The sequence below is a fragment of the Pocillopora verrucosa genome, chromosome 6 (assembly GCF_036669915.1).
Source record: "Pocillopora verrucosa isolate sample1 chromosome 6, ASM3666991v2, whole genome shotgun sequence".
Lineage (NCBI taxonomy): Eukaryota > Metazoa > Cnidaria > Anthozoa > Scleractinia > Pocilloporidae > Pocillopora > Pocillopora verrucosa.
In genome coordinates, this window is record NC_089317.1 from 12,488,946 (window position 1) to 12,501,523 (window position 12,578).

At 39.8% G+C, this 12,578-nt stretch overlaps 1 protein-coding gene across 3 annotated transcripts in view; it reads right to left on the minus strand.

Moving 5' to 3' along the window:
- The window catches only part of LOC131769688 (fibroblast growth factor receptor 3-like), a 202,087-nt gene that overhangs the window by 142,948 nt on the left and 46,561 nt on the right, over positions 1–12,578 (minus strand). For all 3 annotated transcript variants that reach the window (XM_066168377.1, XM_066168378.1, XM_066168376.1), the window contains exon 18: positions 471–661. In XM_066168377.1, the coding sequence (XP_066024474.1) occupies positions 471–661 (191 nt within the window). The remainder of the gene's footprint in view (positions 1–470; positions 662–12,578) is intronic.

The window sequence follows — 12,578 nt, forward strand, 5'->3', positions numbered from 1 at the left end:
ATAATAACACCGTAACACTCACTAACTAATTCCGACGACATATGTGACTTCGTCTCTAATATGAGGCAGTAGAGCCACGATGAAATCAATGAAATCCGAAATTCCTTCTGTAACAAGCAAACAAAAGCACTAATTCTAATTATTTGCCCCAGCTCAGAAGGATAATGATATTCATCATTGTTATAACTATAATTTCATTGCCGTCATCATCATCATCATTGCTATTATCAATGTGATTGTAAAAAATTATGATTATCATCACTATTCAAATCTGAGTGCCCTGCTGACAAGTGTCCCTTCAGATGATAAGAAGATGAAGGGGCATCTTTTTAGTACTCGACACTCGAATACTCGACAGATACAAAACTCCTCAATTACATGTTATGTAAATGTTTAATTGGCAGAATTATTTCTGGAAACCATTTCTATCTGAGTTAATCTGACAAATAGTTCCAAATTCTTAAACTTACGGATTTCGACGACAAGTAGCTCATGCCATCAGCGATTTGCCATGCGAACTTCATGAGCTGCTGTGATCTCAAGTTTGTTTGTGGTTTGATATCCGGGTCTTTATAATAAGTGTCATTTAATCCACGGCTCTTTCTCAGGTAGCCCAGCAGGTCTCCAAAAGGAACATATTCTATCAACACCAGCAGTGGCTCTATGAAAATAGGTAAAAAAATGATGACGATTTTTATCACGTTAAAGATTTTCTTTACATTTGCTACTAAAGCTATGGTGCCTAACTAGTCCCCAGTTACACTATGCGAGGTCTTTCTGACCAGGGCGTGTTACCTCGTCACCAAACGCTCATCCGGTAGCCATCGTTGTAGTTTTTAGAGCTATTAAATATTTGATTAAATAAATTTACGTTTGCTGGAGCTCTAACTTGTTGCTCTTTGTTTTCATGGGATAAAAAAAGTATCCCCTTGTGAACTTTCAAACTTCGAAACACTCGTTTTGTCGACAAAAAATGCTTGCGATCGATAACATTTCTTGTCGGTCTTGTTATTCGTTCGCATTCCGTTAAATGTTTATTGTCACTTTTCCTTTGATTCCCTGAAGAGTGAAGCGATTCACGAAACAAGCTTGTCGGGAAAATGAAGTTGCGTCCTTTTTTTCCTCTTAAAATATTTATATATATATATATATATATATATATATATATATATATATATATATATACATAATTAATTATAGAGGACGCATCGTTTGTACGTTCATGCTGTAGGGCAGATTAATCCGCCTTACAGCATGAACGTACAAACAAACATCGGCAGAGAGTTTCTGAACCTCGTCCGTAAACATTTTCCGAAAAATCACCTGCACAACAAGATTTTCAACAAAAACAACATAAAAGTTAGTTATAGCTGCACAGACAACCTACAAGCCATAATTAAGAAACACAACAGAAAAATCCTCGAGACAAGCAAGACACCCTCCACGGAAAAAACTGTAACTGCAGGAAAAAAAACGACTTTACTCTGAAAAACAACTGCCTCACTGCAAGCGTCGTCTACAACGCCAACGTAACAACAGAAAGTGACACAACCGGATAGAATTACATTGGACTAACAGAAGGAACTTTCAAACAACGTTACACGCAACACAAACTTTCTTTTCGGAACAGAAACTGTTCAAACAGCACGGAACTATCAAAGAATATCTGGACACTCAAAGACAACTGGAGTATTTTAGCGACCGCCCCGGCCTACAGCAACAAAAGAAAGCGGTGCCACTTGTGCCTCACCGAAAAACTCTATTTAGTTAGAGCTAAGAAGCCATCTTTATTAAACAAAAGAACAGAACTCATTTCTAAATGCCGCCACGAGAACAAGTTTTACTCAGCAAATTTCACAAGCCGCCAACAAAAGCTCTATAGAATCTTTATTTCACACGTAGATTAGATCATCACACTAGTGAATTAATTAGCTACTTGCCTAATTTGTATAGAAGGAGGTATGTTCTTAATTGAATAAAGTTCTGTCTGACGAGCGCTTAGGCGCGAAACTCAGAGTCACAGAGAATCGATGCGTCCTCTTTAATTCTTTGACTTATGTATACTGAGTTCTGCTACCACAGCATTGAGCACTTTATGCCAAGGTAGACTCTACCCCCAAATTGATTTATATATATATATGAAGGTTGAACTAATGAATAAGACAACTTTTTCCGTGCCTCTGAATTTCACGCTAACGGAGGGGGACATGGGGTTTGCGGTGTTGCGGTGTTGACTCTTTTTTCGATGCGGTATTGCGGTGAAGAACAATTGGTATCGCGATGTTGCGGTGATCTCAAAGCTTACGGTGTACGATGTTTGTAATTTCAAACCGACGGTGTTCGGTGAAATAAACCATTTCTGGTGTTGCAGTTTATCCTTTAACTAGACTTTGACTACCCGTGGTTAATAACTGTAAACACTTAACCCTGTCGAACAAAATAAGTAGTGCATCCGAGTCAATCTTTAATAAAAATTAGCTGATTGACCCCAGGCCGTGTTCGTTTATATGTTACTTGATCTCTGGACCCATACCACACGCACTGTAGGCCAGCCAAAGACCAGCGCGTGGTAAAAATAAGTGAAACCCATCAAGACAACTGCAAAATCTAATGCGTTGTTTGTACTTCGAGGAGGGAAAAGGTGGTGAGAACTATCGCGTGAAGTGTAAATTTAGAAATCGGGTTCAAAGAAACGAAAAGAGCCTTCCAAAGTTAAAAGAAACCATTTAATTTAGTAGGTTTGCAAATACGTTAGCATTTTATACCCTCATAATTTTAATAAGTCATCACTGTCTAGAGGTCAGTCTACACAGGGTCATAAAAGTCTAAGCTCGCTCCGAGGACTTCTGACCTTTTATTTACGATTAGAGCGTACCCAAAGGGTCCTCAAAAAAGTCAAAATATCGAGGAACATGCAACCGAAAAAAAAAAAAAGCCACGGGAAATCTGATACCGGAGATCGTAAGGGGGAAGGGGGTGTGATAAAGTAGATTTATCACATAAACTGCGATGTTATACAGGGATTTCCGGCCCTGAGAAAAGCCGTAACAACACACGTGAAAAAATACGATATTTTTTCACGTGTGTTGATATAGCCAATCAGCTGCTTACACGTCACTCGCCTTTGGCGCCACTCGGTCAGGTCGATGAATGAACGGCAAAGCCTTCACGATTCTGTATACAAGTTGTTTGTCGGAGCTTTCTCGAATTATGGCGGCCAAAACACTAAAAAAATCCGTATCGCTGACAGACAATGAGGTTCAAACTTTCCTTGAAGGGGAAGAAAACCAATATACTAAAAAAAGAAAAACCGAAAGTTGCGTATTCAGTGGTTTTGGTGTTAGCATTTCTCTCGGCCGAAAATGTAAATCGACTGGAAGATTTGCAACTAGCCGATTATGGCCCTTTACCTGAAAGACTTCTTCTATCGGTAAGGACAAAGTCAATAAATGAGAATTTCGTAAATTGAAAATTACGACCATTGTTGTTTTGTAATCAGGATTCAATGTATTTTTCCATATTACGAGTTAGCGCCAACGCACTCGACGATTGTTATTCGAGGATTGTCTATTAATTTATTTTCATTTATTAAGAGGCTGTCTCTCTTATTTCCACCCGGTCAATTTTGCGTCAAAAATAATTTTGCCTGAAACTCTGTTAACAGAAATACTTTACCTAGGAAAGAACTAAATTAGATTTGGTTTGATTCGAAATAATTTTCTGACTGCATTATGGGCCATAATTACTTCCCAGTCCGTTGGGACCGTCGCGACGTCTCGAAAATTGAAAAATAGGCATATTTTGTAACGTTGTAAAATATTTGATTCGCATAGTTAAGCCACAGAATTTATATCAGATTGCTTAAAAACCTTTCTAGTTTGCCAAGAAAGTTAGAATTTTCCCTCTCAACATATTTGAAAAGGCGAATTTTAGCATATTCTGACCACTAGAAATCGCCATCGGTCGATGGCCGAAAATAACCTTGATTTAGACGCTAAGTTTTGGGATTTGGGACCTGGTTGAAGATTCTATCCTACACAGCCGTTAAGTTTAGACCTTTATAGGCAAAAATATGCAAAAACCCCTGTACATTTTCGATTTTTCAAAAGTTATGACCGTTTGAATCAGCACATGTACGAGCATTCGCCATTTTTTCGCCTACACCAAAATCGAACCACTGGAGCAGATTTCGTCATAAATACAGCTTACCCGCTTTGCAGCCCGGCTTCATGGCTCACTTCAGAGTTTTTCTTATAACAAAATTGGTGAAATCCATGATAACTTCAACAAATAGCTAGGTATTACCTTCGAAAAGTAGGCGGCATCCATCGTGATTCGTGGTATCAAAACAAATGCCGGAATTGGCCACATTTCGCGGTGAATCACCCATTTAACATCGCTGCAGAGCTGAATTTTTTCCAAAATCAGAATATAAACTCTCCATGTCTGGAAGCTGAGGGAGAAATGAAGGTTTTAGGCTTCTGAAGTGAAGAAATAATCGCTTAAATTTAGATCCAGTTCGATGTTATACTGTTCTCACAAAGGTCCGCACAAAAGAGAAGACCGCTGATAGCTTGTGCCGTAGGTTGTGCCATATGGTTTTTTTTTGTATCCCAAAGTAATATTTGGGCAGAAAAATTTTGGATGAAAAGAATAAATGCTTTTACCTGGAGTTTGATATCATATAATTAATAAATCAATTTCAAATATCCTGAGCTTGCTTCTCTCGGTTCCGCGTCGATTGTGTCCACAGAACAGCAACCTGTCAATAGCCGGAGAAATCATGGGTTTATGTGAAATTTCAGATATTCCTCGCTTCCCAAACTGGTGAACTGGACTTAATGATAACTCCAGCAAATACCTCCAAAATTCAGCGGTCGGCATCTGTCGATACTCTTCTTTGACTCGTTGTTGCGAACTAAACTCGAAAACTAAAGCCATGTTTCGCGCTTAATGTCCCGTTGAAACTTTGGATTGCAGCTGCATTCTCTTCAAGAATCAGTCATAGAACTCCACTTGTAAGTCTATGTGTCGAAGTTTGGCGTTTTGGAATTTAAAGCTGAACGATTGCACTATCGCGCATAACAGAGGTCCGCATTAATCATTGCGGGTGAACCCGCTAACCCTTTATTTTTTTTGGAAGACCTGCAAGTGTAGTATGGCATGCAAGTGCTTTTTCGAAACCAGAGAGGCTTCAGTCTGTAGCGAGTCTTCAGCGAGGTTGTTAAAGCTTTCATTGGACAGAGGATACGCATTGACGAGACACCCAGTGAAGGGAACAACAGCTGCAGTAAGAATAGTAGACGAATCAAAGAACACTCTCTGTATAAATAAGATTGAGCATTTTAGTAGCTTCCACAACTTCGATTCGAATATGGAGATATCGGTGTGAGAGTTTGGAAATGTTATGGCATCGGTAAAGGGAAATACATTCCATATGACGTAATTTATATCAAGCACCAAGGTCAAACGTCCCTTCAAACCATAGAATCTCAAGGGTTTTATGATCTTCCTGAAAAGCGTGTGGTCAAGCGTCGTTCAAAGGGCAGCAAGGAAACAGAGAGTACAACGCCATTGTTTGAATGCTCTGTGTTTGGATGTGTTGAAGTGTTCGAAACCTTTTCGCAGCTGGAGCTGCACCTGGACGTTGGAAAGCATACAGTCAGCAGGTTAAAGCCAGTATGATGCAATCAAAAGGGACTGGGCCCTTAAGTTCTCGTCGATAGATACCGCTGGTATCGAGTGTTCGAGCTGTTCGTTAGATTCTAGTACACCACTCACTTCTCCCGTGGATACTTCGCCCCACTCGTCTTTACGAACAGGATGGGCCGTAAGCAAACCAAGGGGCAGCGTTAGATTTTCAGAGAAGGTAAAAGAATACCTAACAGCACGGTTTAAACTTGGAGAAAGAACTGGGCGAAACGCCGACCCCGCCCAAGTTGCAGTGGACATGCGAAATGCGAAAAATGAATCAAATGCACGTTTGTTCACTAGAGAACAGTGGCTGACAAAGAACCAAGTTCAGAGCTTTTTCTCCCGGCTAGCAGCAATGCAGCGAAAAGATCAGGGTGTGATCGGGATATCACTGGATGAGGAGGAAGATATCCAATGCGTCCAGGAAAATTCCGAGAGATAAGATCTGGTAGACAAAGTTAACAAAGAGATCAAAGTCTCACATCCAATCTGCTACGATACGTAGGACCTCTGTGAACGTTACCAAAATAACACACTTCAGAAATTCAATGTGGTTTTGTTGAGAGCCATCTGTAGTCATTTTGAGATCCCTGTAAAATTGAGGGACAAAAAACAGATCCTCATAGACAAACTGTCGGACGTGATTAGTGATTGTCAGTGTGTTTCCCAGTAGACTTATGTAAACAATGTCTTATACGGTGGCTGAAAGTGTAGAATATGCTCTACAGATACAAACTACCTTTACTTCCGATATCAAGTTCTGACGGCGTTGTTATAGTGTAATATATTATAATATCTAGTAGTCAGTGAAATGTTTTGATGAAATCGATTGAAAATTTACCAAAAGCAACACTTATAACATCTCTTCATACGAAGCATGTGTCAAGTTTTTTACGCGTTGGCAGCCGATTTCTCCGGCTATCGACAGGTTGCTGTTCTGTGGACACAATCGACGCGGAACCGAGAGAAGCAAGCTCAGGATATTTGAAATTGATTTATTAATTATATGATATCAAACTCCAGGTAAAAGCATTTATTCTTTTCATCCAAAATTTTTCTGCCCAAATATTACTTTGGGATACAAAACAAAACCATATGGCACAACCTACGGCACAAGCTATCAGCGGTCTTCTCTTTTGTGCGGACCTTGTGAGAACAGTATAACATCGAACTGGATCTAAATTTAAGCGATTATTTCTTCACTTCAGAAGCCTAAAACCTTCATTTCTCCCTCAGCTTCCAGACATGGAGAGTTTATATTCTGATTTTGGAAAAAATTCAGCTCTGCAGCGATGTTAAATGGGTGATTCACCGCGAAATGTGGCCAATTCCGGTATTTGTTTTGATACCACGAATCACGATGGATGCCGCCTACTTTTCGAAGGTAATACCTAGCTATTTGTTGAAGTTATCATGGATTTTTGGATTTTAATAACCAATTTGGTTATTAGAAAAACTCTGAAGTGAGCCATGAAGCCGGGCTGCAAAGCGGGTAAGCTGTATTTATGGCGAAATCTGCTCCAGTGGTTCGATTTTGGTGTAGGCGAAAAAATGGCGAATGCTCGTACATGTGCTGATTCAAACGGTCATAACTTTTGAAAAATTGAAAACGTACAGGGGTTTTTGCATATTTTTGCCTATAAAGGTCTAAACTTAACGGCTGTGTAGGATAGAATCGTCAACTAGGTCCCAAATCCCAAAACTTAGCGTCTAAATCAAGGTTATTTTCGGCCATCGACCGATGGCGATTTCTAGTGGTCAGAATATGCTAAAATTCGCCTTTTCAAATATGTTGAGAGGGCAAATTCTAACTTTCTTGGCAAACTAGAAAGGTTTTTAAGCAATCTGATATAAATTCTGTGGCTTAACTATGCGAATCAAATATTTTACAACGTTACAAAATATACCTATTTTTCAATTTTCGAGACGTCGCGACGGTCCCTACGGACTGGGAAATAATTATGGCCCGTAATGCAGTCAGAAAATTATTTCGAATCAAACCAAATCTAATTTAGTTCTTTCCTAGGTAAAGTCTTTCTGTTAACAGAGTTTCAGGCAAAATTATTTTTGACGCAAAATTGACCGGGTGGAAATAAGAGAGACAGCCTCTTAATTAAGTCGGCTTTTCTTCTCAGTAAAGGGCTATTGTGTTTATATGATAAAAAAATAATACATGGCTGCTTGTAGAAATGGAATTTTTCTTCTCGTGTTCAACTTGACATCTCACTCGTTCGCTGCGCTCACTAGTGAGCTATCGAGTTAAACACTCGGAGAGAAATTCTATATCTACGTGCGTCCATGTATTATTCTCTATTTTTTGCACTGTGCGCTTACTCTTTAGCACCGGTGTACTCGTGTGACGATATTTGGAGGGAGAGAAATCGTCTGTGGACAAATTAATAATATATAAAGTGATCTACTTTAGTTACTGTACTCGATCGCATGCGAAAAGACGAATACAATCGGACTCCCACTCAAATTGTTTCGGAAAAACTCGAAGCAGGCACAAGAAACCGAGCTCGCATTTTTGTCGGTTTTACCAGATTGTCCACATGTTGGTAAAAGTATGGAAGTAGCATTCTCCAACTGGTGGCTGAAACATAATGGCAGACCTATCAACTTTGATAAGGACTTTGATAAGGACTTTGATAAGGACTTTGATAAATCGCTAAAACAAAGAAACAAAAGACACCATCCCAAAAAACGATCATGTTAAGATCAAAGATAGAAAAGTCTATCTTCCGTTCTCACCCTTAGAGACACCAAGTTAACTGCTTTGTTAAAAGACGCTGGTTACGTCTGTCATACAATCATCCCAGATTGTATGATATTATACTTACATGTACTTGATATTTAAACATTTGGTTCATACGTCAGCGTGCGTTCATCGAGATATGAAGCACGCGGGAAGTTTGGAGAGCACGAAAGATGCGTAAGAGTTGCTCGAGGCGTAGCCGAGAGCAACTCTAGCTTCTTGAGTGCTCTCCAAACTTCCCAAGTGCTTCATATCTCGATGAACGCATAGATGACGTATGAACTAATTGTTTTATAACATTTTCAACCCTAAGCAATTTTTTTCTCGAGGGATTTGTTTGCTGACGTCATGAGCGTGCACAATAGGAATATGAAGCACGCTCGCGCAATTGAATTTGATTAGACAAATTTACTGGCTATGTTATACATATTTATTGTATGACAGATATTCTCCTAACAACCAGCTTGGTATGTTTCCGTCACCAAGTAGCATCGCAATTCCGTCTTACGGATGGATAGCATTTCTGTCCTATGATGTGAAGAGTTCCTTGTCTAAACTTTACAAAGCTCGCTTGCCTAGCCCTGTTGACAAAATTTCAGCAATTAGACAAAATCTCTAAGCACTGTGCTGATGAGATCATCTTCCTAACTTCTGACGGTGGGCCTATCAAAGCAATTCCGTTTGCAGACGGGGCAATCAACATCTTGTCTTAGCCAAGAAGAAAGTACGATTTCATCAACCTTGCCAATCGACTCCACCTGCCATTCGTGGTGACTGTTAGAGAAGCAAAGGAGAGGCTAAAGATCTACTCTTCATCCCTCAAATCCAGAGATATTCTGGATAACATAAAGGCTAATGAAATCCATTTCTAGAATTTGAAAGACAACCATCCTTTGCAAGTATGCTATGCGCCGACGATGAAGTGATATACGCTGCGAGGAAGGACATCCAAGTGATTGTCTCTTTTCAAGTGGAAAAGGATGGCGTTGGGCTGAGAGGGGTAAACATGCAAGAAATCATGAAGTGTGGGTATTCATGGTAAAAGATCTACAGCATGTTTCTGCATATCGGATGCATTTTCCTGTCACATTGCGAGGAAATCAGGAAATTTTCTTATTAAGTAGTTCAAATGAAAGATGAGCCATGCATGTTGACAGTAGCGCTCTCCTTTGTCCGCCTGTAATTGCTTAGGGTTAGCTTCTAGAGAGGAACACCAACGAGATCCGAATGAGTACTGGCATTACAAGCGCTTTTAATGGACCTCAGGGTCATGTTTCCGCCAGGATCGTGGCCTCAGTTGCACCTCTTAAATAGGGGCTGCAGAAGATTGTACAGCAATTTGCAACCATTCAATCAAAGTTCAACTAATCTCTTGAGTTGTATGACACTGGACGTAGAGAATTGCCATTCCACTGTTCATATCAAACAGGTAAACATGTCCATGATGGAGTATGTTAGATCCTTTGAATTTACCATGAAAGAATCAGTCAAGAAGGTGACACAATGGGCTGCGTTTTATCATACAAGTAGCAAGTCATGGTTCCCAAAACCAAAGAAGACAACACCATTCTCTAAAGTTCCTTTGATAAAGCCACTTCCCATCGTTGATATGTTTAATGCAAATTGCGATATTATGCGGAATTGGGCTTCGGCGTACAGAGCAGCAGTGCGACAGCGGAGAGTGCGCCAAGAGACAACCATAGAAAAGCATGGAAATCTTCCTGAGTTTATATGCCAATCACAGCTGTTGTTAAACCAATGAGTGACAGCGGACCACCCCTTTCTTTATAAGATGAATTAAAACCAGTCGACATCATCGTTGACCACATCGATAGACAAACGATAAACTTAGCTGATATAGTGTTAGTCACCACGATGACTAACTGTATAACTTTTTCTATGAAATAGAAAATGAATTTAAAACAAAAAAATCAGACAAAGAAAGTCGTGAGATCAAAGGAAGCAAACGGTGAACTTCACTTTTTGCGAGAATGTATTCTAACTTCAGAGGACGCAAGACTGACCAAACGGAAACACTGTCGTGGCAGCAGTAACTTCTTTGGCTCATCTTAGTGTCGCCTAGTGAAATGTAGGCGACAGCAAGGAATTTTATATGCAGAGACTGCGGTAGGAATGTCTTGTGATGTTTTTCTTTTGTTTGAAAAGTAGAAGTAGCGGTGATGACGTTTTTTTTGAAAAAAAAAATTTAGACAAGGTAAATCTTGCGGTGTCGGTGAGTTGATAATATTTCTTGCGGTGATGCTGTGTTTGTTCTATTTTGTTTGCGGTGATGCGGTGTTTTTTCTATTTTGTTTGCGGTGTTGCGGTATTCAGAACCCCCTATGCCCCCCTCCTTACGAGATCATCAGACAGATTTTAATGAAGAGTGTACCTCACTTAGTTTAAATATATACAGTGGTTGTTCAAATAGTGAATCAATTGTGATCTGCGATCGGTGTTCATTAGTAAATATTTGTTCTCGTGGCGGCATTTGGAAATTAATTCAGTTCTTTTGTTCAGGTTATTTTCTTTGCCGGCTTTAATAATGTGAAGTTTTTCAGTTAGGCAAAGGTTGCATCCTTTAGAAATATTTTTGTAGGCGCTTGCTGAAGAGCTGATAGACCAGCTTATTTTGTAGTTTCCCTTGTTATCCTTGAGTTTCCAGATGTGTTTTGTTAGTTCGGTGCGGTTAGCATATTTCCTTTTGCGAAATGATAGTTTATGTTGAGTATATCGTTGTTTGAATGTTCCTTCTTTTAGTCCGAAGTAGTTCTTTCCTGTGTTGTCTTTGGGCGTGGTCACCTTGGTTTTGTAGATTACGCTAATGATGAGGCAGTTGTTATCTAGCGGGAATTGGTTTCTTTTTCTACAGTTGCATCCGTTTTGTGTTGTGGTGTTGTTGTTGTTAAGAATTTTCTTGTTATGGTTAATATGGTTATGGTGTTGTTGATGATGCTGCCAATGTTCGGTATGCAACCGTAGCTTACTTTCACATTATTCTTGTGAAAGACAGGGTGGAGATGGTGGTTTGGTGGGAAGTGTTTCTTGATTAGGTTGAGGAAGGTTTTAGCGACGTTGGTTTGGACATTTTTGCTGTATTGAGGGTTAAAGCATATGATGTTTCTTTTACTTTTCTTTTCGTGGGTGCGGTAGTGTTTTTCTTGCAGTAGTTAAGGCTTTCGTTGAATCCACTTGATCTAAGGGCTTTGTCGTGGAGAGGCTTAGCTCTGTCGAATGTTTCTTTGTTGGATGATAAGGCTGATAATTTGCGATTGATGGCTGCGGGTATTTGCTTGATGACAGTGGGTGGGTGGTTATGATGTAAAGCGGCTCGTCATTCGGCTTTCTGTATGGTTGGAAGAGTCCGTTCGTCAAGTTGAGTGTAATATCGAGGTAGTCAAGTGATTTTAAGTTACTTTGAATTGTTATTTTCGGTCCGTGCGCCTTTTTATTTCTTTCTGTGTCCTCTCTACTTGAGGTCCTGTGGTGTTCTTAAAAATGGCGAGTCGTTCGTCCCTGTAGAGTCCGATGTTGTCTGTTCAGTATTTGTTTCATCACCAGAAATAATGGACATTTCGAGCCCGCTAACAATTATCAGCGGTACATCGTATTACACTCCGGAACAATAGAATATCAAGGAAATTCAATATGGCGGCGATCACGGCTCGATCTGCAAAGAAGCGTGTTTCGTACCATGACTTACACAATTTGAGCACTGCAGATCTTCTATTTTGGTGAAAAGAAAAAGCTCGTGTTTAACCATTTCAGTCATAGTTTTCAACATGGCGTCTCGTCACTTACTCATCATGGAAAATAAGGGATATTCTAGCGCGTTGGGAAGTTTTTTGATGAGAGGAAATGACAGTTTTACAGGATATTTTGACGCTTCGAACTCAGTAGTAGTCAATTTGATCGAGAGCAGTTGACTTCATTGATGCACTTTCCTGTAATAGGCGAGTGTTTGGGATGGAGAACGACGGATTTTGAAGAACTGTATGGCGACTTAGGTCAATAAACAATGACAGAAGAACTGGCTCTGGAAGTAAGTGGTTTTTATTTATCGAGTCATTGTGAGGTTTGACGAATAGCAGAATCAGTGCTGAATATGTCTCGATCGAGAGCAGACGGT